At 37.7% G+C, this 27974-nt stretch overlaps 1 protein-coding gene across 2 annotated transcripts in view; it reads left to right on the top strand.

Moving 5' to 3' along the window:
- The first annotated feature begins 2307 nt into the window (after positions 1-2307).
- The window catches only part of GAS2 (growth arrest specific 2), a 149804-nt gene continuing 124137 nt past the window's right edge, over positions 2308-27974 (top strand). The window contains exons 1-2 of one of the 2 annotated variants that reach the window (XM_027852640.1): positions 2308-2431; positions 12094-12258. In XM_027852640.1, coding sequence (XP_027708441.1) covers positions 12111-12258 — 148 coding nt within the window. In that variant the 5' untranslated portion in view covers positions 2308-2431; positions 12094-12110. Of the gene's footprint in view, positions 2432-3889; positions 3918-12093; positions 12259-27974 lie in introns of those variants that run through there. The other variant, XM_027852641.1, reaches the window with a different exon arrangement.

The raw sequence follows: 27974 nt of genomic DNA, 5'->3' as shown, positions 1-27974 counted from the left end.
AGATAGATAGATAGATAGATAGATAGATAGATAGATAGATAGATAGATTTAATTGTTGGTGCTCCTTCCTTCCAGTGATGTAGTTTGCCAGTCAGGCTGCAACATAGAGTGAGTGAGGGGAAAAATGTGCAATCAACTTGGAAAATACAATAGAAATATCTTTTAAAAGGCTTTGAGTGCCAAAAAAAGAGTTTGTCTTTGATCTTAGAGGTAATAGGCAGGTGACGGAGCATTTTGAGCAAGTGAGTGACATGATCCAACTTATGCTATTGAAATATCACTTTGGCATCTATGTGGAAAATGGAGAGAAGAGGGGAGAGATATGAGGCAGGGAGAACAATCAGGAAGATATTATAATAGTCCAAATCAGAGGACTTGCAGGTTGGTTCCTTTGTGAGTAGAGAGTTGGGAACAGATGTGAAATGTTGAGGAGTTAGAACTCACAATTAATTGGACATGAAAAGGAGAAGTGAAGAGTCAAGGATGACTTCTACCTCATAAACTCCAATGATTGGAAGATTGGTTGTGTCCATCACTGAAATAGAGAATTTAAGAGGAAAGGTGGTTTTTGTGAGAATTCAGATTTGGATATATTGAGTTTAAAAAGCCTATGGGACATCATGTGGTGATTTAGTCTATATACTCACACAACAGAATACCTGTCCAGCTAACCCACTAATTGTCTTTTTCCATTGTGTATGATTAGAAAATTTTCTTTCACACTTTTTGTGATCTGTGTAACTTTTCCTTTAAACATAACGGAAAATTTAAATTCCTTTGCTAGGGTCCTTTCCCTGTAGTAGTTACATCTCTATGACTTTTGTGGTTAAGCTTTATGTTTCAGATTCGTTTACACCTTCTCATCAGAATACTGTTTTGTAAGAGTTTTCTGATGATCAGAAATCTTATAGGCCTTTTTATAAGGGCACTGCTGCTTAAAACCCTGGAAGTCATAGGTACCTTTTTTTCCCCTTGGGGGGTGGGATAGAACTGAGTTTTAAGAATAAATGATTGTATCAAAACAAAATGTATCAGTATTTTTAAAAAAAAGATTAAATGGATCTCAGACTTTGACAGTATGAAAATAATCACTAAACGGAGTGCCCAAATGCTCCTTCCCATTGCTCTCTTGATTCTTACTTTGGCATGAACTTATCATAAAGTTCTAGGTGACTTAGGACAAAATAACTATTTGCAATTGAAAGATATAATTTAATAAAAATAATTTCTTCTTTTCTCTTTCAAAACATCTATCTTAATTCTCCACTTCCCACTTAGTGTAGTTCTAAAATTTTTAGTTCCTTTAATTTTCAAGGGAGTGATATTCAATGACCATAACTGTGCCACCTATTTGACCTACATGAATTGACGAGGTAAGAGGAAATGATGAAGTTAAAAGAAAGGAAAAAAAAAAACCTTTCCCTCCAAAGTGTACTTCTTTTGAAATACACCAAATGAAAAGTGATAATGTGATATGTAAGTAAACTCAACAAGTGAAGGGTTCTTACACACGTGAGGTGAGGTGGGAAAAGGAACATCTGTTCTTCTACCTCTGCAAGCCCTTGCAATTCAGAACACGACTCTTCTCCCAGAAGATACCCTCCTAATAAACAACAGTTGGGGAAAATTGTCTGCACCGTTCAGCATAAAGCAGGTTTGCTGAGTGAAGGCAAGGTGGGATAATATTTCTTTTCTCAAACCGAAAACAGCGGTGAGCTTGAAGCCCCGTCTAAAATCTGGCATTTTCAATTAAAAGAATCACATTTTAAGGAAGTGTATTGTTCACTTTAGAACGAAGAGGGTCTTTTAAAAAAGTTACTAGAAAACATAATGAGACACATATGACCCTGGGATTGTAAAACCGCTGGCTAAAAAAGCCAAAACTGTTTCAGCATCCAGTTTTAATATAATGCTAAAGCCATTTACTTTGTGAAAACATTGAAGTTAAATACGATTTTTTTTTCGGTCTTCCTTAGGTCAGTATTTGGGGGACTGGTGGGGGGTGGTGCGGGGAGGTTGGACCTGACTTCGGAGTTGCTGCCAAGGGCTTGTAATATAATATCTCAGCGTTTCAAGGGTAAATCAGTGTCAATTGCGTTTGCCGTCCAGCAGAAAAAGTAAGCATTTTACTTCCGTTCAGTCTATGTGGACTGATGAAATGTAGGAAATCTGTTTCTGGCAAGGGGGTAAGGGGGGGTGGAAATCGTTTTCCCAAACATCACCAAGTGGAGCGCCCAGAGAAGTATGAAGAGAGGTTCTGAGGCTGCTGGAGTCAGAGCTGCTGCTGTTGCTGGTGGGGTAAGGAGGAGAGACCTGCGGGACGGACTTCCAGAGGAGGCGACTTCAGAGCCCCTGCAGCAGGGCAGGAAAGAGAGAGGCTGCCTTTCACGAGCAGAAGCAGCAGCAGCAACCAGAGCTCAAAGACGCTGGGGTGAGAAATGCCCGCAGCTAAGTGGCCTTGGGCGCGCACGCGGCTTTCTCCCCAACGCAGCAGCCGCAGTCAGCAATGCGGATATTTGGGAGGAGGGGGAGGTTTGCAGGAGCAGGAGAGCGTGCTCTGAGGGCTGAGCTCTTGATGGCGTTTTCACTGAAAACAAATGAGCCTCGGGAAGGGAGAGGGGAGGGCAGAGATACGTGGGTACCGAGCCTTGCTAAAGCAACACGAGAAACTTTAGCGCTGTTAAAGAGAGGGTGGCAGTCTCCTGAGCCTCAGGGGCCTGGGGTGATTTGCCACCTACTGCAAGCAGCGGTAGGTTTCCAGCATACACAGCAGTCAAAGGCAGTGACAAATTCCTGCACTGCGAAAGCAAAAAAAGTGCTCGTGCAGCTCTAGCCAACCAGGGAGAGGAGTGAGAGAGTCTAATTAGTGTCCTGATTACACAGACAATGAGCAGGGGGGAGGCTTTTAGTGAGTCGGGTCTTTCTTTTTTTTTTGCTAGTATTAAGAAAGCAAAGGCCAAGGAACAGAACGGAACAGAACAATAAGAGTAATAGGGATGGGAAGGGGTAGTGTGGCAACCTTATGCTCAACTGATGAGCTAACCAGACTTTAGCTTTTTCAGGCCAGTGAAGGCAGCCTTTAAAAAAAAATGTTGCTTGCTTCCAAACCTGATAAGGTTTTTGGAAAAGCGAGGATTTAAAATTCTCCATGGAGCCAAACCTTCAACTCATCTTCGTGGGCATTTGTTCTCCTAGCTGGTCAAACGTGTACAAATCCGTCGGGAGAGTTTCTAAGTATGACTAAATTTGTCTGGGTGACAGAGGACAAAAACGTGGACAGTTTCAGGAATCTTCCTTTCACCAGGAGGCAGAATTGAAATTTAGCCCATACTGCCCCTTCTATTTCTTGAAGGTCATGGAAACCATGGCCCCCTTTTGCGTCTTGCCCCCCCCCCCCCACTTCGGACTTCTGCCTTCTCTTTTTTCCCCTCTGCCTTCCTTTCTGCATTTCTGGCCCTTCTTGTCTCTAGCCTGCAGTATTTCGTCGGGGGAGGAGGGAGAGGGAACCCTAGCAATCTTAAATCAGTGATGTATGGGAACCCTTGTGCTGTTGAAATAGGATCTGTATCTGACCACTCTGCCCGAGGCAGCATTTGGTGTCCCGCTGCTGAGGCCGAGGGCTGGGATCGCCAGCAGGGGAGAGGAAGCACATCTTCCGTCCCCTCCCCAAGCATCTCCCCTGAGATTAGCTGAAGCCAAAAGTAGAGCAGTTCGTCGTCCTCTCTTAAAGCCTTAAAGCTGAGAGGTTTTCCCAGTTGACTGGTCTTTCGCTTCCTGGCAACTGACTTTACCCGGTCTGGCCTTTGCAATTGATCAATGAATTCCTTTCCAAGGAATGCTGTCCCCTGACTGCAGAGCTGGAGGTGGTGGTCATCTCCAACATGGCTTCCTTTGCTTTGACTGCTTAATAGAAGAAGGTAAGGGACTGAGGTCCATAGAGGATTGAGGTATTGGGACATATATGCAGCACACGCCTTCGCCGGGGGATACTCATGGGGTCTCTGACAATTGATTACTGCCACCGGGCAGATTAAGATTTAGGACTCCGTCTTAACTCTACGATGCACTTGCTGGCAAGCTGAATGGTTTGGCGTTGGGGGGTTGTGGTTTCATGGAGACTTAGATGACTTCGGTAAAACTCATTTGTTGAGGACTGGCAGGCCATCAGGACCAACAAGTTGTTGTCTGGTACCCTGGTGGGCTAGACCTTCAGTCCAGCTTGAAACAGTGTGTTTGTGAAAACTCCAAGCCTTATTCAAACAGAGAATGAATCCATTGAAAATCACGCCCCCAGGCTACCATACCACCCACTGAAAATATCAAGCAAGGGCACCTCTATTACAAATGGTTGTGACATAAGAGGTAAATCATTTTACATTTAGATATTTATTTAAACCACAGCGAGGTTATATATATTATATGTGTACATATGTCTATATCTATCAATACATGGGTTTTTTCTCAGAACTTTTTTTTTAAATTATGAAACGAACTTTAGGGAAGTAGTGTGGTACCCTTGTGGGGGGGGGGAGGGAGGACAACGAAGTTTAGAGGCAGCGGACCTGGATTCAAGTCCTAACTCTCACTTTTCACCCATGTGACATTGAGCCAGTCACTTAACTTGTCTAGGTTTCAGTTTCCTCATTATTGACATGAGAGAGTTATATTAGATGCTCTCTAAGGGGCCTACCATTTTAGCTCCATAATCCAATGATTTGGCTCATCTTTTTATTGTCCCCATTACACCTGGGAGTTCATGAATGAATACCATCTCCCTGAAGTTTCTGACTGATATCTACATATAAATGTAGATATGTGTGTGTGTGTGTGTGTGTTCTGGCTTTAAACCAAGGTTCTAAAGGTATTTTCATATCAATATATAGTAGTTATTGTAATGAACTAACTTAACTATAATATGTTTTAAGTCTAGCACAAATTTTGTCTCAACTTTTATTCATAACAGAGTAAACAAAGGCTTCTTGTGAATTAGGGTTTACTTTATCAGCCAAGATCACACCGTGATGTAAGTTCTTAAAAATTCTAATTGATTAATGGCTTTCAAAGGCAATTTTCCACTTTTGACTTGAACTCTATGCTCAGAGTTAATTTGGTTCAGAGTTCAGAAAGCTATGCTAAATTGGCACAGTTTAATTGGGACCATGGACCAACTAGTAAGCAACTGGACTCCTTGTAATGTTAGACATGAAATCTTATCCCTATCTTTTATTTATTTGTCATATTAGAGGGTAAGGAGTGTGTGACCCTTGCATTTGGATATAGTAAAACCATATTTCTCTAATTGAAATCATGGGTAGTTATAAAATATGGGAGTCTACAATATACTGTATTAGCAGGATAAAAAACAGGTCATGAGATAAGTGTGGCGTAGAGAATAAAGTGGGGAATTAAGAGTTTGAGATGCAATGCCAGCTTTTAGGTAATATAACTGTATGACTTTATCTGGCCCTCAGATGTTAGGGAGTTGGGGAAGTTAGAGAGGTGAAAGAGCTGTTTTCTAAAGTCTTTCTCTGCTCTTAAGATTCTATGACATCATAAGATATTCATGATTTGTCATATTGTCTATATATTTCATAAATAAACTTATATTGTCTGTATTTTATATACATATGTAAATACATATATACATATACATATATACAGACAAACTTTGACCAATTTATTCATGGTTCTTAATTTTTAAAAAATTCATTTATGGGCAGAAATTGGTTCAGAAACATTTACTTTTTTGGTATAACTTTGTATAGTATATTTTTGTTAGACCTTGAGACGTTGAATTTTTCTTGGTAAAAATGCTTAGAAAATATAGAGCTTCAAAGTCATATTTAGATTTTTGAGAATCAATCTCTCACATAAATCAAATCAGCAAAATCTTCATGTAATAAAAGTCCTTGTTGTTGTTGTTGTTGTTTCCTAGTAGCGGATAGTTTAAGTGATACGATGTTAGTATTTCTGGATTCTCACTCTTAGGAAATGATTTTGTCCTTCACCTCTGAAGACAGTGCCATTAACCTTTGTGCTTTAAGCCTCCCCTCCCCCACTGGGGTGAGCAATGCTGGTGAGCTATCCACATTGTTAGGCTTATTCCCTCTTGTAGTCCATGGGGCATATCAAGAAGGTAAGTTGTGAGGTTTTGAGGTATAGCCTGTAAGATCAGAGAGCACAGTTAACTGGTTCTCCAAGTGAGGAGCACCAAATGTTGGGTTTTCTTTTTTTTTTTTTTTAGCAGTAATTGAAATAATTAGTAACAGATGGGAAGAATAATCTACTATTCTCATAGTCTACTACTGTAGCAACAACACAGAAATATACCCTGCATTTCACGGTTAGACTCTTTTAGGTTCACTTCTTAAATAACAACATGTTTTATTTAAAATATGCAATCTCAGGCTTTATTAAGAAAAAATATTGTCTCTGGAACCTAATGTAGACTTGAGGACAGTCATCAAGTATTTTCAGAGTTGTCAGGTAAAAGAAGGCTTGTTCAGTGGTGTCTGATTTTTTTTGTAACCCCATTTGGGGTGTCCTTGGCAAAGATACTGGAATGGTTTGCCCTTTCCTTCTCCAGCTTATTTTTATAGGTGAGAAACTGGTACAAGCAGGGGTAAGTGACTTGCCCAGAGTCACACAGGTAGAAAGTGTCTGAGGCTGGATTTGAACTCACTAAGATGAGTCTTCTTGACTCCGGCCCGGCCCACTATCCACTGCACCACCTAGCTGCTCAAAAGAATTTTTTGTTCTATTTAGCACCAGAGGGCAGAACTGGAAGCAAAGAGTTGAAGTAGTGAAATCTAGGCTTTATCTAAGGAAAAGCTTGCTATATTTATTAGCACTATCCCAAAGAGAAACAGGAGGTGGTTGGTTACCCCTCATTAAAGATCTTTAAGCTAGGTAATCATTTAAGATCTTCAGATAATTTCAGTTCAACTAAACTCTGATTTTTATCATTTGAACTATTTTCATTCTTGGATAACTCCACTATTATATTGATCATCCTCCCTGTTGTATCCCTCTTGTATTTTTATTCCAGTGGTTAAGTCCATAAAAAAGTCTACATGCTCATGCATGCATACCCACACATGGATGCTAAAGTACTCTTACTGTTTCTACACAGTGATCATTTGCAAATGTTATCGAGGGGACTCCTGTGCAAGTATGGGTGGGTTGGACTAGATGACTGCCAAGGTATCTTCTGATTCTGAAATTTTTTTGATTCTTTTGAAAACAAGACAATCTGAGACTCCTATCTGTTCCAAACCAATCTTTCAGCCTACCATTTAAGGACATCTCTCATCTTGTGTGTAAAGCATGCAGGATTTACATTGATTGTTTTGTTGTTTTTGAACCCATAAATCAATCACAGATCTAGATGTGGGATAGATTTTAGAGTCCATTCAGTATTATTCTCTGATTAGAAAACTGATGCCCAAGGAAGTTACATCACCAGTCTAAATATTAATTGAAAAGAAAAAAGAATATTCCTGTTTTATTTTACAATGAAGTTAAAAAATAAAAATAATAGAAATCTGACTGTGGTTAAGAAAGCACAGTACTGAGACACCTGGAGTGTTCTCACATCAGACTGGAGTGATAGCCTTATTTTTTTTCTTCCATTCTCAAATATCTGTTACTCAGTAATATGCTATTTCTTTTAACACATTGTGTTCAACATCATAGACTGATCCAGTACTAATATTCTCTGAGTTTGGGATCATTAGAGTTGAATAGTATTCCCTTTTGGTCAATTAATAGATCTTTAGACATCTTAAAAAAAAAGCTCTTTAGTTGCAGTTCTCATTATTGACATATCCTCTGCCTACAAAATCAGGGATCCCAGAGCATTAGTAGACTGGACCAATACTTTAGACATGTCAGTCATTGCATCATTAGCTTATTCATTTGCCCTGGTGTTGGTTCAAGTGTCATCTTAATTATTATTCTAGAATCTCCTTAACCATGAAAGGAGAAAGACCTTAGCATTAAACATTCAGAAGAATTCCATGTTTGGTTTACTGTTATTTATTTCTTTATAAAGTAAAGTTTTCAATAAATTAACAGTCCCAGGGATCTAGTCCTCTATTTGTCAAAAGGACAGATGCAGCCCCCATAATATCAGAATCAGAGCTGGCAGGAGCAAGATGCCATTTATTCCCTACTCCTTCCCATTTCAGTTTTAAGGATCTTTTAAAGTTACATACATTTTCTTGGTAATCTATGAGGCAACATGATAGAATGCAGAGAATCTGGGTTTAAATCCCGTCTTTGCTACTTGCTACTTGTGTGACTTATTTGAAAGTAAGTTATTTCTTTCTGGACCTCAGGTCTTTCATTTGTAAAATAATAGATTGAGCTAGATTGCTAAAGCCCTTTCCAGTTCTAGTTCTAAGGCATAGAGGACAGGGACTGAACCTGGGATTTTAGTGGTGTCAGAGTCCTACAGCCTATGTGCATATCAGAAGTGAGTCCTGAATCTAGGTCTTCCTGACTGAGACTAGACCTCTACATGCTGCCCTCTGCTGCCTCTTCTAGATCTATGGTCCCATGAAAAAAAATATTCCAATGCCTAAGAAAAATATAGTTGAAATTTCCCCTACTTACATATAACTTAATATTTTTATACACAAATCTATCAAATTTCCACATGTTCAAAGCATTTCTCCATTAGCACAAGCAATTTCAATTCCTTTTACGTTTTTAATCATCTGGGTGCTACAGTGTAGATGCTATCAATTCAACTAAACTCTGATTTTGACCATGTCAACGGGTTCCATTCCATTTTCCTTGTTCATCCCTCTTCTGAGTCTTAACTCCCAGAGTCCATAGGTGATTTCCAACAATGCTACTAAGTCACACCAAAACAATTGGTAATGTTCCTGGAGATGTGAGCACAAAGATAGGCAAAACTGAATTGATACCTCTCATTCATTTCATAAGGTATTCTAGGCAGGGGAGACATCCAAGCATGGCAGTGACTTTAGATGCTTATGTTCCTAGGCAAATTGAATTGGACAACTTCACTATTATAGTGCTCATTCACTGAGTTCCACCTCCCTCCCTGTTGTGTCCTTCTAGTTCCTCTATCCCAGTAGCTAATTAAGTCTGTCAAAAAGACAGTCTATCCACAGGCACTAAAAAATGCTAAATTACTCTTATTGTTTCTACACGGCGATCATTTGCAAACATCAGAAGATAGTTTGAATTACATTATTGGCGGAGCACCATTACAAGCTGCCCAACAAATAAAGGTGCCACTGTAAAGGAACATAAGAAACACTCTGTTTCCTAGGATGAAGGGGGTAGAAATGTATCCCTCTGGCTGGTTGGAAACTGTTACATGCCATTAGGTGCACTGTAAACTATCCTGGGATGAATTCTGGGCTAGACAATGAGCCTAAGAATCGAAGCTGTCTTCTTGATTAAAAAAAGAGGGCAAAATAGGACAGTGCTGCAAGAATGTGAGTTGGGGCATCCATAACAGGGCCTAGGTAAAGTTACTGAACCACTGCATCTCACTTTCAGGAAAGTAGTGGGAGAGATTGTTTCTTAAGAAGAAAGACATTTTAGAGGTAACCTTTTAAAGCTTTCAATTAGTTATCTAAATGTATGAGTCATGTGCTAAATGTATTATTGCTCAGATGTTTAATTGGGGAAGTTAGCTTATAGGAACTTCAAGCAAGCATTTGGAGGGGGGTCCCTCCCCCAGGAAGTGTTGCCTCCTGGATGAGTAATATTTTATGAAAAGAATTGGGGCAAGTGTTTTAGGTTTCTAGTATTTAATCACTGAGTTTACGGAGAGGCTGTAGCACTTTATATGAATAATGTCATTATGAGCTGCAGAAGCTATAAACAACGGGAAACTCGGCTCCCTCTTCTGACAACTTGGTAACATATGGCCAGACAGATTACAAAACATTTCAGCAGCTCTATGACCTTGGCAGCCAAAAGGTATGAAAACTTTAAGGGGGATTTATCACCTTCAAGGAAAATTCAAAACTTGAGCGCTGTTCCTTTTTTTTTTCTCCGCCCCCCCCCACCTTACCCTGCTTCCTGACCCCTTCTCTTTTCTCCCTGGTAAGGAGATGGAGGTTTCTATAAGAATACCAAGGAATTCCAAAAACATATATATAAAATACAAATCTACAGGGGCTTAGGCTGTATTTTCATTGTTTGCTCCCCACCCACTCACTTCAGGAGATCTGCTAAATATTGCCTTCTCTTCCTTAAAGCCAGTTCTAATGTAAAAATTAAATCCTAGGGAAAGAGTAACATTTTCATAGTCACTGGAAAGACTAAATCTACACATTTAAATGTTTTCTTTCAAAGAAAATTTTCAAAGGTATAGGATTTAGGTAGGCAAAAAGAGTGAGGGGAATGTGAATGGGTGGATTTGTGTTTCAGATTAACTGAGAGGAAAAAAGGCATTCAGTCCACAGCATTAGTCATTGGAATGAACATTTGAATTTTGGTTCAATAAGATATTCTTAAAATACCCTCAAAAATTGACAAATACTTGACAATTCCATAATATACCAAATATGATCATTTTGTCATCTCGTCTTCTGTGAACACATTCATTTTTGCTGCCTGATTCATTGGCAGTCCATGTGATGACCAAAGAATAGAGTCCTTTACTCCTAATTGGAACAATTAGTGAACTTGCTGAGTTTAAAGCTTTGGCTGCTCTGTAATTAATTCTTTAGTCTCATTTCCCAAGTCCAATGCTTGTAGAAATACACTAAGTTTAAAGTCAAATTCTTAATGTTCGAAGAAACTTAATCATTTCCTTCAGGGGAGGTGAGTCTAGGAAACCCATTCCCAAGGGACAGAAGAAAATGAAACTTGCTTTTGTTTTACACATACAAGGTGTTGACAGGTTTAGTGAGATGACACATCCATTCTTTTTTGGTGTATTGGCCCCTTCTATCAAATGTCCACAATGACTTTTTTTTTCTGAAAGTCAGATACAGCTTTATGAAGTAATTAGAACTAAAAGCACATTTGCTTGTGATTTACGTATGGTTACAGAAGCTGTAACTTCTCAGCACTCTTATTTTTTATCTTAAGAAAGAAAACAATCATTGTTACAGTTAAAAATCCTTTTTAAAGTGTCCTTTTCCTCTCATCCATATCTTTCATTGTCACTCCTTTCCTTGCAATTCCACCTCCACTAAAAGTGTATAATAAAGGAACAAGATAATCACATAGGAAGAAGGTAGTGAAATCCCCTTAAAAAAATCCTGTGGTCAAAGCTGAAGAATAATGCTTTTATATTCAGGTTAGTTGTCCTCATTAACCATTGTCAATGAAAATTTCTTTAGCAGTTACTGATTGTTGTAAATAGCCTTCTACAAGGAACAAATATTTGAAAGAGGATGAGGATTTCTGAATCATAAATTATATGATATAAAGTATAAATATACTGTATTAATGGTATTGATTTCCAAAGCTGTTCATTTCCAACTTCTGTTCTAAAAGAAAATTGGAATTAAATTGCAAATATATATATATTTATATATATGTAACAATGTTTTACTATGTTTCATTTAGCAAAAATATTATCATAGCTTTTAAAGAGAAAAAGCTTTATTGATTTTTTTAAAAATATAGAATATTTTGCCTGCTATGACTGACCTCTCCTTTGAAAGAAAACCAGTTAAGTAAAACTGACCAAAAACATTATCGTATTTGACAATGTATGTGACATTCTGTACCCACTATCTACCACCTCTATACTGAGAGAAGGAAACTGTGTTTATCAGATATTTTTAATTCAACTAAATGTACTGTTTTAACCCCAACTTATAACTTAGCTTTTTTTGTATTTGACCTTTGGTTTGGGATGTTTCCTAATGATATGGTCAGCTGACTGGATGAGTGTGAACAGAAGCAAACTCAGATAAAAGAAAAATGATACAACATGTGGTTTAATGATTAATCAGACTCTCTGTCATCAAAGCATCCATGAATAAGGTCAATGATTATATCAGGAGCCTCAGCTTGTCACCACGTACATTTGTCAGAAATCAAATGTGAGACTTTTTATAATCAACTCCAACTGTTTTGTTTCTCAAATAGGTATTACAACCAGATAAATGATGTGTACAGCTCTGAGCCCAAAGGTACGCAGCGGCCCAGGACTCTCAGATATGCATCAGTACAGTCAGTGGCTGGCCAGCAGACATGAAGCTAATTTGTTGCCGATGAAAGAAGATCTTGCCTTGTGGTTGACAAACCTATTAGGTAAGATTTTAAGATCTGATTTGGTGAGCAGAAAGTAGTTTTTTGTTTTGTTTTGTTTTGTTTTGTTTTTACATCTACAGCTCCTTTCACATAAGCATGTGAAAAAACCATGGGACAATAAGTTGATCTTATTTCAGGTTTGTGTTAGTGAAATCTGAAGCCTGTGGAAAATTTCAATGACTTTCCCAAGGTCTCCTATAGAATATTTCTTCATGACACCAATAAAAGTTATTGGGTTATAAAGTGTAAAAGTTCAAGAAAAATGGATTGTTTATTTTACATAAAACCAAACAGCTGGTTTGACTGATCTTCCCATACCTTTCCACTTCCATTCCCCAAGGAAAATGCTTTCTTTGATTGGTAATTTTGATATTGTTTAAAAAGTTAAAAGACTGTGAGAATTTTCCTAATGATCCAGGTTCATTGGCTACTGGAAAGATTTGTGTCAAAGTCAGTAAGCCTGAATTTTGAGTTCTTTATAGTTTGGGGATCTTAACAAGGCCACTTTCCAATTTTCAAAATGAAGATTAGAATATACACAACATTTTTATTATATGGGTGCATGGCTTTGTAAATCATAAAATACTATATACTTGTAAAGTGCTTAAATAGTAATAGTAATGACTGCCATTTACATGGTGCTTTAAGTTCACAAAGCACTTGATATACATCATCTCATTAGGTCCTGACAACAAGCTTGTGAGGTAAGTGCTATAAGTCAACCTGCAGTCAGGAAGACCTGGGTCAAATCCAGATTCAGATAGTTACTAGCTGTGTCTTTCTGGGCAAGTCACTTGACCTCTGTCTGCCTCAGTTTCCTTATCTGTAAAATGGGGAAAATAATATCACATACCTCTGTTGTTGTGAGAGTATGTAAAGAATACAAATAAAATAAAATATGCAAATATAAATAAAATATGTTAAGAATTTAGCCAATCTATTCAAATGTTATCTGTTGTTATTACCCAAATTTTATAGTTGAAAGTACTAAGGCTAAGAAAGAGGAAGTGATTTGTCTAGAGTCACACAGTAAAGTGTATAAAGCAGGGATTGAACCCTTCTTGACTCCAAGTCTGGAACTCTGTTGACTATATTTTCTCCTAAAATGATGAGAAATACAACTTCAAAAAAACCCAATTATCTTTATTAAAACTTAAGAAGAATGTAAGGAGAACTAAACAGAATTAACTTGCAGATTTTTTCCTGTTAACTTATTTTGAGGGACCAGTTAGTGAGATGCTATTGTTGTACTTCAAATCAAGTAGATCTGTGTATGACATTTACCAGCTGCTGAGTCACGGATAAGCCAATAATTTTGAGCTTCAGTTTCCTTATCTGTAAAAACAGGGATAATAATGCCTGTTGTATGTAGTATACTCAGAGGTAGTATGTCAAAATAGAGAGTAAATAGAGAGCTGGCCTCCTGGCTGAGAAGGCTTGGTTTATATTCCACCTCTAACACTTAGTGGCTGTGCCATCTTGGGCAAATTTCTTCACCACTTAGTGATCTGGGCAATTCTCTAGGACTGTAAATTGCAACTTATTTTGGTAGAGCAACTTCCTCACTGGGAGCTCCTTGGATCAGTGAAATCACAGGTTCAGTACCTATCCCTATCTACCGCATTGAGTTGTTGTGAGGATAAAATGTCTCTGTATGTGAAGAGCTTTGCAAGCTTTATAGTGGAATCATCCTCACACCCTAGCGATCTGCTGTAGCGCAGTTGAAAGAATGTGGAAGTTGCAATCATAGGACCTGGGTTCAAATCCTGGCTCTCTCACTTATTGCCTAGGCAACCTTTGCTTTCCTAGCACTCAGCTTCCTAGCTTGTAAAATGAGAGGACTGGACTGGCTGTTGTCCCTTGTGCTTAAAGAGGACCAGAATGATGTCACTGTTGGGATCAAGGGACAGTGTATTTGACTATGGCTGATCAGACCCATACAAGTTTGGAGGGCTATGCCACAGGTCAGGCACAATTTGTGCCATATGAATGTTTATAGTGGAGATATCTCTGAATTTGTTTATCTCATGACTAGATAACCTTTAAAGACACTTCTAATTCTAAATCTATGAATCTCATGATCCTATTGTGACACTAATCCTACTGAAAACTTTTCACAAATATTAAAACTAGTATAAGAACTGGAGGAGGTCCCTTACTGGAGGAAGGAATATAAAATGTGATATAAAATTTCTATAACATCTTTGCTGAAGAGACTTTACATATTCAGAAAACTTATAGTTGCTCTTAGCATAGCCTTAAATCTCTCCTGTCCTCCTTTTTTTTTTTTTTTGCTATTTTCCCCTCCTTTTTGTAACAGTCATTGATTGAGAGATGGAAGGGACCTTGAAAATCATTGTCTACTTCCCTTATTTTACAGATGAAGCAACTGAGGCCTAGAGAGGGGAAAGATTTTGCCCAACATTGCACAAGTAGCAACTGGCATTATCGGTGTCAGAACCCAGATCATCTGACTCCAAATCCAGTGTTATTTCCACTAGCATTTATGCCAGCGTTGTTTTTTCATTGTCCTGAAATGTTCTCATCATTTTGGGGGCTCTTAAACACCATTGCCTTCTAATTTCTCCCATTGAAGTGAATCTAAGCAGAGGGGGAATTTTCTTCTTTATGTTTTCTACTAAGTACTTTGTAGTTTCTTTGTTCAAGCTTTTATACTAACAATTTATTAGCATCTTGAGACTGGTGTTATCCTTCATGCACCTGTCGAAATTATATTGTTTCCTTCCCTTATCTAACTAAGCAAACCTGCTGCCCACTAGAATAATCCTTCCTGCACTTATTGCTGGGCTAGATTACTTAGCTCCAGCCATAAAACCTGTGACCTGGAGTCTTTATAGGCTTCCTTAAAGAGAATGTGCAACATGGTAGTGGATTGAGTCCTGGACTTGAAGTTGAAAAGACCTGGGTTCAAATACTGCCTCAGGCACTTACAAGCTTTGGTACTATGTACAAATCATTGGACTACTCTAAGATTCAATTTTCTCATCTGTAAAATGAGAATTATTAAAGCACTTTCTTTACAGGGTTGTTTGGAAGTTCAAATGAGATAATGTATGCAAAATGCTCTGAAAATCCTAAAGTGCTATATAAATATGATCTATCGTTATTATTGTTTCTTTACAATTAAGAGAAGATTTTGTTGGTAATTGTGGGCATTTTGAAAGTAGTTTCCTTATCATGAGCAGAATAATTCTAACATCGGAACAGATCATGAAGCTGCATAGTTCAGAATACTGGTCTAAGAGTCAGAAATCTTAGATCTGTTGTTAACTGGCATTCCCACTAATCCTCAACATCCTCATTTATCAAATGTTGGAGTTTGGCTAGGCAATCCATATATTCTAAGTTCTGTGACCTATGATGTTACACAACTTAAAAAAAATTATATGATTCAGTGAGTCAGGATTTGTGTAATCGTGGTGTTGAGTACATCAAAAAAACTTCCATGGGAAAAAGGGGGCAGATCCAGACCTTCGATTTCATTTGTCCAAGGCATTCCTAATGTAGAAACTCCCTTGAATGGATGGACTCCATCCCTTGATGGACTGGCACCTCCCTGGTGACATAGTTCTAAAGAATTGCTTGGAATGGTGCCAAGTTAAGTCATTTGCTCTGGTCACACACTTCTTATCAGAGGCAAGACCTGAGCTCAAGTACTTCTGTCTTATAGGTTGGCCCTCTATCCATTATACTAGGCTGTCCCTTAATAAAGGAAATAAAGTCTTTAAAGACTGAGGAATAGATCTATGTGATGAGTGGCTTTTCTTTTGGGATGATATAAGAATGATTTCTCTTCCCCATGCTTGCCCATGAATTTTATGTGTGACTGGGACATTCAGGGAGATGCTCCTTGTAGCTTAAAGATCAAACTGATTGATGCTGCTTCAGCTCTCTTAGGAATGTGATCCTCTGAGAATCCAGAGAGACAGAGAAGCAGCAGCTCAAGGTTGATCTGAGTTCATCTGAAGTAGGTAGGCTATAAATTCCAGGCAGATTTCTTTATGGAGGTTTGGAAAACTTGGCATAATACAAGGATTCAAAGAATTCTGGGGAGAGGATAGGACATTTTATTGTGGCATAGAGGGAGAAGGGGAGAAATCCATATGATTGACATGGGGGAAATATTTCTTTAACAGAAGAATTTAACATTGGATGTATTTCAGAGGAATATCTTGTGGCAAATTCATAGCAACTACAATTTACATCATGTTAAAGGAATTTTTATCATTTTCTGTTAGGGAGGTTTCTTCCTAGATATAAGCTATCTTGTTTTTACCCACATGAGAAAAAGTGAGAGATGCCCTGGATGCTTTTATAGCAGATGCTTTCGTTTTAGAAGATTCTGTGATTTTCATTGGAAAGGGGAAAATGGGAGGATGAGGGAAGGTAGAAATATGGGAATTAGAATGAAAAGCTTTGAAGGAGTTTTACTGTTAGAGAAAGAGCTTAGGCCTCTATGCAATGGGATTCTGCATATGGAAAGCCTTTCTGCTCATTTTAGAGTAAAAGTTGACTTAAGTATTGCCCCGCCCCCTTTTTTCTTTTCATTTTATGGCTTTTAAAGAGAATATTGAATGTATGTTCTCAGTCCAGACACTTCTGATCCCACTTCTAAAATAACAGTTGAGGAGTTTGGGTTCTCCAAATGTTCATTTTTTTATCCCTCTGATTTGGCTAGCTAGTAATCCTTGGAGAGAGGAGAAAATTAGGTTTTACTGGGCCATAGTAATGTCTTATTATTCACATGCATGGCACATGTGGCATATATGTAATGCAAAATTTCCAACCATTATATGACTAGCATCACAAGTCAATAAAAGTGAGTAATAATCAATTCCTGTGCCCAGAATTAAAAGGCAGCAATACCACATGCCCATTTCTGGTTTTCATTCAATTGTCCAATGAGCATTTATTAAGCTAGTTGTTACCTAGACAGACTGAAATATTGTATGTCTAGGTAGTAAAATACCATCTGGATAAATGAACTGTTTAAGGGAAACAGGCATCTTGGAAAATGCTGAGTTAGAAGGGACTACAGAAGCCATCTAATACAACCCTTATCCAGACTGGAATCCCTTCTATGATAGATATGATACAGTGCTTATCTTGCCTCTGTTTGAGATTAAGCAATGAGGAACCCATTACCCTTGGGGCACCTAATTCTACTTTTGGATGGTTCTAACTGTTAAGGAATTTTTTTTTCCTTTATGTCAAGACAAATTCTACCTCTCCTTAAATTCCACCAGTTTTTCTTAGTGTTGTCCTCTAGGGCCAAGCAGAAAATGATAGCCCTTCATGCCTCTAATGTACTCCCACCTAAGTCTCCCCTTCTTGAGATCAAAGATGCTCAATTCTTCCTTCAACCAATCCTTGGTATAGTATGGTCCTCTCCACCAACCTGTTCATTCTTTCCTGAATGTTGTCTACCTTATCAATTTTTTTACAAGGCATTCTGATTTTATTATCTTATTTTTTTATTAATAATGCAAAGATGATTAATAGACTAATGGCATCTCCAATCTGGCTGACCTGTTTCCTGTCTGCCTTGCAAATGGTATTTTTCATGGCAACATTATTGGACTATTAACTCTGAAATTCCTGTTCTTAGGTCAGGTTAAATCTTTCACCTTGAATCCTGTGATGTTTTACATAATAAGGGAGAGTATTTCTCTGACATGCACAAACAACATACATTAATCACCTGTCAGGAAGCAGTGTCATCTTTCCTTCAATTTTTGAAAAATCACTTGGCCATTTTAACTCCCTGCCTTATCAATTTTGTCCTACTAAAATGTGACACCCACAGAGAAGTCTCCATGTTAGCAATTTGCAAAGCTTATTTACTGACAGCAAACTTCCCATACAAGCAAAGGCCCATCTTTTTTTCTTATTAATTTATTTATTTTTAGTTTTTAACATTTACTTCAATAAGATTTTGAGTTCCAAATTTTCTCCCCATTTCAACCCTCCCCCCACCCCAAGACAGCATGCATTCTGAATACCCTTCCCCTAATCTGCCCTCCCTTCTATCTCCCCCCTTTCTCTTATCTCCTTCCCATTCTATTTCACTGTAGGGCAGGAGAGGTTTCTATACCCCATTGCCTATATATCTTATTTCCCAGTTACATGTGAAAACAAATTTTAACATTTGTTTTTAAAACTTTGGATTCCGAATTTTCTCCCTTCCCCTCTCCCCACCTACCCTCATTGAGAAGGCAAGCAACTTGATACAGGTTATACATGTGTAGTCATGCACAACACTTCCATAATAATCATGTTGTGGAAAACTAACAATATTTCTCTTCATCTTATCCTGCCCCCTGTTTATTCTATTCTCTCTTTTGACCCTGTCCCTCCTCAGAGGTGTTTGCTTCTGATTACCCCCTCCCCCAATCTGCCCTCCCCTTTATCATCTCCCCCTCTCTTATACCCTTCCTCACCCCCCCCATTTTCCTGTAGGGTAAGATAGATTTCCATACCCAATTGAATGTGTATGGTATACCCTCCTTAAGCCAAATCCAATGAGAATAAGATTCACTTATTCCCTCTCACCTTCCCCCACTTCCCCTTCACTGTAAAAGCCTTTTCTTGTCTGTTTAATGTGAGATAATTTACCCCATTCTACCTTTCCCTTTCTCCTTCTCCCCATATAATCCTCTCTCACTCTTAATTTTATTCTCTAGATATCACCCCTTCATCTTCAACTCACCCTGTGCCCTCTATCTATCAGTCTTTCTATATAATTTTTCCCTCTAACTACCCTAATACTTACAAAAGTGTCATGAATTACAAATATCATCTTTCCACATAGGAATGTAGACAGTTCAGCCTTAATAAGTCCCTAATGATTTCTTTTTCCTGTTTACCTCTTCATGCTTATCTTGAGTCTTGTATTTGAAAGTCAAATTTTCTATTCAGCTCTGGTCTTTTCATCAAGAATGCTTGAAAGTCCTCTATTTCATTGAATGTCCCCTGAAGGATTTTTTTCCCCTGAAGGATTATATTTGGTTTTGCTGGGTAGGTGATCCTTGGCTGTGATCCTATCTCCTTTGACCTCTGGAATTTTATATTCCAAGCCCTCTGGTCCCTTAATGTAGAAGCTGCTAAATCTTGTGTTAGCCTGATTGTGTTTCCACAATATTTGAATTGTTTCTTTCTGGCTGCTTGCAATATTTTCTCCTTGACCTGGGAACTCTAGAATTTGGCTACAATATTCCTAGGAATTTTCCTTTGGGGATCTCTTTCAGGAGGTGAACAGTCAGGAGGACTTGAGTTCAAATCCATTTCTATTTTACCCTCTGGTTCTAGAATATCAGGGCCATTTTCCTTGATAATTTCTTGAAAGATGATGTCTAGGCTCTTTTTTTGATCATGGCTTTCAGGTAGTCCAATAATTGTTAAGTTATCTCTCTTGGATCTATTTTTCAGGTCAGTTGTTTTTCCAATGAGATATTTCACATTGTCTTCTATTTTTTTATTCTTTTGGTTTTGTTTTACAATGTCTTGATTTCTCATAAAGTCACTAGCTTCCATGCCCATATTTTTAATACTAAAATTTTACCTGTGTGACCATCTGCTTGCTAGAGGTGGAGCTCTCGTGGTTTTAAAGAACTAGTAATGACTATCACATGGCGAAAAATGAAAAATCACATGGCAGATGTAAGTGGGAGGTAACATAGAAACACGTGGCATGTCAGAGAATAGGAACAAAGAATATCAAAGCAAAAAATGATAGAATAAGAAGAGGAGATGGGCTGGTGAGGTGGCAAGAGTGAGAGATGACAGCTGAACCATCAGAGAGCTCCTTTGGTAGCCTTGTGATATCAGAATAGCCTCCAGCACATTGGGTGGACCTTTGAAGGTAACACTTTTGAGCTTACATGGATAAGAGTCATGCAGGAGAACATTAACAGGAGTCTAGAATTGATGAGATAACAGATCAGTTTGAGTCTAAATGTGACCTGACAAAGGGAAAAGATGATGGGTGATCTCTTATCTCCCTCCTTCTAGACATTGTGCCTTTTTTTTTGGACAATCAAGTCATACCATTGTTTCTCATTGAGTGTATAGTTCATTTTTTACACAAATTATTTTTTACACAAACTTTTGCCTAGAGCAGTGGTATCAACCTTAAATAGAAACAGTGGCTGCTAAACCAAACATAAGGATCCCTGTGGGCCACATGTTGACTTAGAAAACCACATGTGTTTATATGTTTCTTTTTTTTTATTAATATGTCAACACATTAAAATCAGATAGGAGCTACATTTTAATCTGATTCAGGCCACATTCAGGAGTGTTATACCACTGGCCTATACAACCCTCCTTTATCCTTTATGTAGACAGTTAATTTTTTAAAACCATGGATAGAACTTCAAATTTAGTAGTGACAAATGCATTCTCATTCAATTGGCCCACCATTTTGGCCTGAGCATTTTCTTCCAAAGAGTAGTAGGCTGAGTGTAGTTCATGGTGAGATCAGATTGTAAATCATCTTCCTCTAATATTTGCCAGTGACTCATATGTTCATGGCATTTAACTAAGGATCTTACAGATGGAATGTAGTCCTCACAGTCAAGGAGTTTGCTTTCTAATAAAGAAAGACAGACAGCTATGAAGATACTGCTATGACTTGCGTAATTCCTCTTGTCCTCAGTCTCACTGCATACTGATATTTTATAATGGTTTTACATAAAAATTTCACATAAAATTCCAGAAGTGAAAGCAAAAAAGTAATAGGAATCTCTTTCTTATATAATGTGCATGTGAATCTATACATAAATATAAAAGAAAGAATATGAGAAAAAAGAAAGTGTGCTGGTTATGTGGCAAGAATAAAGAACAACTGATAGATAGCCCATGAGCCATTGGCATTCTCATAATGTCAAGAGAAAGGAAGGAAGGCCCCCAGCATGTTGGGTGGGCTTCCTGTGGAGCACTTATGGGAGGAGATGAGGGAGAATGTCAGAGGATGGGGCAGGGCAGGCATGGTTAGGCTGCCATCTATATTTTTGGAGAAAACCAATGCATTGATTGGGTCATAGATCCATTGGTTTATTACACTGTTTGAATATGCATGTCTTTGTTTTCTAGTATACCTTGAGAAACATAAAGCATTATTTTAAAAGTTTTACTTTCATGCTTTAATTCTAGCGTACAGGCTGTAGTGGAGTGAGGCCTGTCAGCTGCTTGTTACCTATCGATGTTCAACAAATTCATAAAATTATATTGTTAAAAGGCAGCCAGGTGATGCAGTAGATAGAGCACTGGGCCTAAGAAGATTCCTCTTCCAGAGTTCAAATCTGGCCTCAGACACTTATTTAAGGCAAGTCCCTTAACCCTGTTTGCTTCAGTTTCCTCATTTGTAAAATGAACTGGAGAAAGAAGTGGCAAACCACTCCAGTATCTCTGCCAAGAAAACCCCAAATGGGGTCAAGAAGAATCAGACCCAACTGAAAGGGACTGAACAACAGCAACAAACATTGTTGAAACTTTTGAATTTAATAGCTTATTGCTTAACTGTTCTATTAAGGACTTTTAGTACATCAAAGAGTTTCTTAAATATTAGCCTCTTGCACTGAAGGGTGAAAACAATAATAATTGATTGCTTTCCCAGAGCATTTTTGGTATATTTGCAGCCTCAGGAGCTAGCACCCATTAGGTCACTAAGCTATTGGTCCCCCACAACAACAACAACAACAACAACAACAACAACAACAACAACAACTTTTCTATAGTACTTGGAAGTACCTCTTATCTGTTATTGCTTTTGAATCTCATAATGGCTCCATGGGTTGTTAACTCCACTTTATAGATGAAGAAAGTTCAACTCAGAGAGACTTAGTGAGACATAAGGAGTAGTGGACTTGGAGTTAGAAAAGTGTTGGATTCAAATTAAACCTCTGACACCTACTAGATGTGTGACTCTAGGCAGGTCATCTCACAACTCTGAGTCTCAGTTTTTTTCACCTGTAGAAAGGAGATAATGCTAACACCTACCTCACAGCGTTGTTGGGAAGATTGATGAGATAATGATGTGCTTCATTAACCTCAGAAGGCTGTATGTCAGTGATGGTGATGATGAGGAGGAAGAGGGGGAAGAGGAGCATGAAAAAAAAGATGATGATGTGACTTTCCAAAAGTATCACGTAGCTAATGAATAACATTCAGAGCTAGGTTTAGAGCCCAGATCTTCTGAATCCAAGTTCATAACTCTTTATCTTATGCTATCTTGCCAGTATTTATAGAGCTACATTCTACTAATTTGCTGAGCACTAAAAGATTTTAGAAAACAGATATACATTAGCTAGAATGTTTTACAGACATAACCACACACACACACACACACACACACACTCACATACTCACAAATGTGTTTGGAAAAACAGGACCTGTAATAACACAGCTCACCAAACTTGTGATTCATTTAAATAACAACCTGAATTTTTCCTTTTCCCTAGTTACGTTGGAAATTATAATTATTCATAATTATCACCAATTGATGACATGCAGCATGACATAGAGGGCAGAGAGCTGGCCTTGGAACCAGGAAGACTTAGATTCATGTTCAGCCTCTGAAACACACTGGCAGTATGACCTGGGCAAGTCACTTAACCATTCAATGTTCTAGGCAAATCTCTAAGACTATATACATTGCAAAGAATTATTCTGCCTGCGATACTAGAAAGAGTTCCCCATATCAATGAGATCACAGGTCCAGTCTCTATCCCATTAGTTAATACAGTTTAAGTACCTGTTGTCTATACAGCATCAAAACAGCCTTAAGAAAACAGACGTTACTCAAAATAATAGTTCGAGGATCTGTTATCTTGGCATCAGGATCTTAGAAAGCATTATAGAGGTTACTTAAAAAATATGGGTCCTGGCTTCTTGAAAATCTTAAATTCTAAGACATACAAAACTGATATATACCCCCTCTCACACACACAGAAGAAAATAAATGAGATAATATACATACATACATAACATAACATACATATATAACATACTACAAATAATGGAAAAGGCATATTCTCTGAATGAAAATAGATAATGATATTTTACATAATACTTTTCCCTAACTCTGTTCCATATCCTCAGAAGACCTGAATTAAAGTATGTTTATGAGACCTTAGTTGGGTAATCCTAGGAAAATAGCCTTCAGTCGTAGCCTCCAGTTATCCTAGATAATGCCCTAGAACTATAACCTTCAGACAAGTCATTTATCTGCATTCACAGAGTATTGTTCCCTCCATTGATAAAATCATAAGTCTAAACCATCATCTCTGCCCTGTCCCCAACTAAAGAAGGAATTTCAGCTGTTCTAAGGAATTTTATTTTTAATTTTTGAAGTACTAAATGTCTCTTTTTGTTGATATGGTGAAATATAATGGGCATGTGGATGAGTTTTCAGAGTTTTGCTTATTCCTTCTCTATCATTTCAAGCTATTAATTGCCTCTTCCCCAGCTCCTTGGGCTTCAGATTTCTAATGTTCTTTACACACTCAATAAAACTTCCTTAGGAAACATGTCATCGTGTATGGATTTCAAGAGTTTAAAGAATCAAGGTAATGTTCACGAGTTGAGATAACCTTCCTCAGATCAGTTACTGTCTAATCTAGCATTAGAACCTTACCAACAAAGCCTTTATTTTTTATTGCTGATAGAAACACTGAGCTGAAATCTATGAATCACAAGTGGAATTGAACTGTTGGCCATATCAACACAAAGAGATATTTAATATTTCTGGGGCTGATGAATAGTCCCCTGTTTTCACACTTTCAAAATTTCACCCTGGTACCATACAGATGCCAGGAGGATATGAGTTCAGATGAGCAGTTGAACCAAATTTTGTTCTTTTATCCTTTGAGAGAAAAGTTTGTGCACCCCCTCAAAAACACTGTTCAAACAGCCTCTATCCACAACCTTCCATTCTTCCATGATGTAAAGAGCTCATACCTCAATGCCAAAATATGCCTGGCTGCCATCTTCAGAGGCTTGGTATAAACCCTATTTAGATGTTTAGGTTCACCTCCTTCTATGAAGAAGAGAGGCACCATGAAGGAGTGGATAGGAATTGGACTTGGAGCCATGAAAACCTAGGGTCACATCCTACCTCAGACATTCACTCTCTGGTTGACCTTAGGCAAATCAAGTGATTTCTCTGTGCCTCATTTTCCCCCTCTGTGAAATGAGGTCTAGATGACCTCTAAGGTCCTTTCCAGCCTTAAGTCTGTGATCCTATTAGATGGCTAAATTTTTACTATGGCAAGAACACTATGGAAAATTAGCCTGAGGACATATAGTTTGGGTTATGGAATCAATGGTTCTGTCCTACGTACTAATGTAAAATGGGTGATGTTCTTTCTTTCTATCCCATACAAAAATAAAAATGATAATGATAATAATAATAGTAGTAGCCAGCCTTTATTTAATGCCTACTATGTCAGGTGGGGTAGCTAGGTGGCACAGTGAATAGAATGCCGGGCTTGAAGTCAGGAAGACTCATCTTCATGAGTTCAAATTCCATGTCATCAGATCAACATCGGGCCCATGCACTTTTCTTTATCGACTTAGGATGAAGTACTGATCAGTTGATTGATAGGAATTCTACCTGTCTTGAATGTTAAATGAACTTTTTTTTTTCATAATGGGGCAAGCCCATGGAGCATGTGTTATATCTTCACAGGAATGGACAAGTATTCTTATCCATTCCTATGATGGTAGCTGGGGATGCAGTGGCTAGAACACCAGGCCTAGTGTCAGGAAGACCTGAGTTCAAATCCTGTCCCATACACTTACTAGCTATATGATCCTGGGCAAGTCACTTAACCTCTGTTTGCCTCAGTTTCTTCATCTATAAAATGAGCTGGAGAAGGAAATGACAAATAACTCCAGTATCTTTGCCAAGAAAACCCCAAATGGGGTCACAAAGAAGAGGAAACAACTGAACTACTACAACAATATCAGGCATGGTGCTAAAGGCTTTACAAATATGGCCTCACTTGGTCATCACAATAACTCAGGGGAAGTAGGTACCATTATTCCTCTCTAACACTTGAGGAGACTGAGACAAGTAAAGGTTAAGTGACTTGCCCAAGATTCACACATCTAATGAGTATCTAAGACAGGATTTAAAGTCAAGTCTTCTTGACTACAGGCTCAATGGTCTAACCACTGTACCACCTAGCTGCCTTTAAAAATATTTTTCAAACTACCTTTCCACGCTTCAGTTTAAATGCAACCACCAACAGGAGGTTTTCTCAGTAACCCTTTCCTCCCTCCCCCGTCCAGCCCTGAAATTACTTTGCATTTACTTTGAAAATATTTTGCTTTGACTTTTCTGTAGATATTTTATTGAGGCAAAAGCCTGTTTCATTTTTTGTTTTGTATCCTCAATGTTTCAAAATTAATTAATTAGTTAGCTTATTAAATTAAATTGAATGGGAGATTATCATTCTGAAATATATGGTGATGTTTCATCTGTGTCCATGTGATGGCAAATGATTACTTTGGGAAGGACTAAAATTTGGATACAGGCCAGGAAGGCTATTTTTTTAAAAAAAAAGGAAATACATATTTCTTAATTGCCCGCTCTGTGCCAGATGCTTTACAAATATTATCTCATTTGATCCTCACAACAACCCTGTGAAGCAGGTGCTATTATCATCTCCATTTTACAGTTGAGAAAACTGAGGCAGATAGAGGTTAAATGACATAGTTACCAAGTACCACCTAGCTGCCTCATCTAAAAAATTAAAAAAAAAAAGAATTCAGGGACACATTGATTTCACATGCTCTGACAAATTGGGGAGCATTTTCTGGCAACAATACTGAATCAGATTTGTCTCAGTCTTTGTTTCTATTTTGTAAACAACAAGCTATTAAAGATGGCTTGAGGAATAATCAGAAGGCCAAAACCTTCAATTACTAGAGCAGGGGGTTAGAGACAATGGCTTTAATTAATTGATCAGTCAACCAATTCATCTTCTGGGTAATAAAGATGTTGGTATCTACTGGAGGTCTGTGCTCCAGAACTCTGATTTCATGTCTAGTCACCACCCTCACACCTACCCCTGTCAAACAAAATGGCAGTAGGGAAAATCTTTCACATGGTGTAGGATTTTACCCCAAGAGCATCAGGACTGCCCTTGATGTGTGTATATATATAGATATAAATGTAGATACTATATACATATATCAAAAATATATATATGCATATATAAATACTGATTTTTTTCTTAGCCTCTGCACATTTCCATCATTTCAGTCAGTGCATTTCAACTATAAAATATGTCAGGGTGTCTGTTTTAGCAAAGAAATCCCACCTTTTAAAGCTATAAAATACACAGAATTGAAAGCTGATACCTAATATATTTTTCATTAGAGACAGATGTTCAATGCAAACTCATTCTTCAAGCATTCATAAAAATCAGCATGGAGAAAAATGCTATGATATAACATACAAAAAGTACTAATTATGCCTTTGGAGTAAATTCGTAACGAATGTTGAGTTTAATTAGAATAATTTTTGACAAAGATTGATTTTTTTTCTGTATATAAAACATTTCTGTGTATGTTTTATGTATTGGATTCATCTTATTTTTTGTCACTGGAATCTTTAAAATGCTTGAGCAATACAGTTGAATAGCAATTGGTGAGAACATTTTTGTATCGATGATAAATTTGGCAAATTGCTTTTTCTGGGTAAAAACAGAAATCCCTACAGTGAGATGTTATTACTGGCCCTGGAAACTTAAACAGAATTGATTAAAATGGCCACTCTGCCATTTATATATATATATATTATATATATATAAAGATATATATGTATGTATGTATGTATATATAATATGTATATATACACACATATATACATACTTACATATGTATTTGTTATATATATCTGTGTGTGTTCATATGTATATATACATACACAAATATAAAATACCTGTTGGCATGAGTCAGAAAAACAAAATGGAAAATACTTTCCTTATTAGCATGAGAAAGTATAGGCCAATCTGGAGAATAAGGCATAAAAATTGCTAGCTGACTTTTTTTTTAGTATCTTGAAGCTATTACTTTCATTCCTGGCTCCAGTTGTGCTGCATATATCCTGAAGTAATGGCAGGTCTGCTTAGATACCTCTGTGGTGAGCACTCATAGCTACTGATGTCTGGCCACCTGCAGAAGTCATTATACTCACGAGGGGCTAAAATGTGAACTATCTTGTGGAGAAAATGAAGCATAAAAATGATTCCCATTCCCCAAGTTCAACATCACGCCCCCCAAAATGTTTCACATCAAACAGATGTTGGTTTTTGTTTTTTTTATGCAATCCAAATGTCTCAGATTTAGTGAATCTCATTTTAACCAAACTCCGAGTCTGTTGTTTCAATTGGGCCATCTACTCCTTGAAGTTTTCAGTGGGTTGATTCTTGTTCTCATTTGCTAAAAATTAGCTTGTGAATTAAAGATCGTTAGATATTGTTGGGAATAAGGTAGCAGGGTTGTCTTGAAGTTTCTAAAATATTTCACTTATTTTGGGAACCTAACTTAACTACCTTTTCCCCATTCTTTTTTTGATGAATATATTCATTCAAAAGCATTTATAAATGCCTAGAATGTGCATAACCAGTGTGGTATCTGGGGTAGAGGGCTAGCCTTGGTTTCAGGAAGATCTAGGTTCTGACCCA

This window comes from Vombatus ursinus, unplaced genomic scaffold (assembly GCF_900497805.2).
Source record: "Vombatus ursinus unplaced genomic scaffold, bare-nosed wombat genome assembly UNPS02009770.1, whole genome shotgun sequence".
Taxonomy (NCBI): domain Eukaryota; kingdom Metazoa; phylum Chordata; class Mammalia; order Diprotodontia; family Vombatidae; genus Vombatus; species Vombatus ursinus.
The sequence above is the reverse complement of the archived record's forward strand: the minus strand, read 5'-3'. Positions and strand labels throughout refer to the sequence as shown.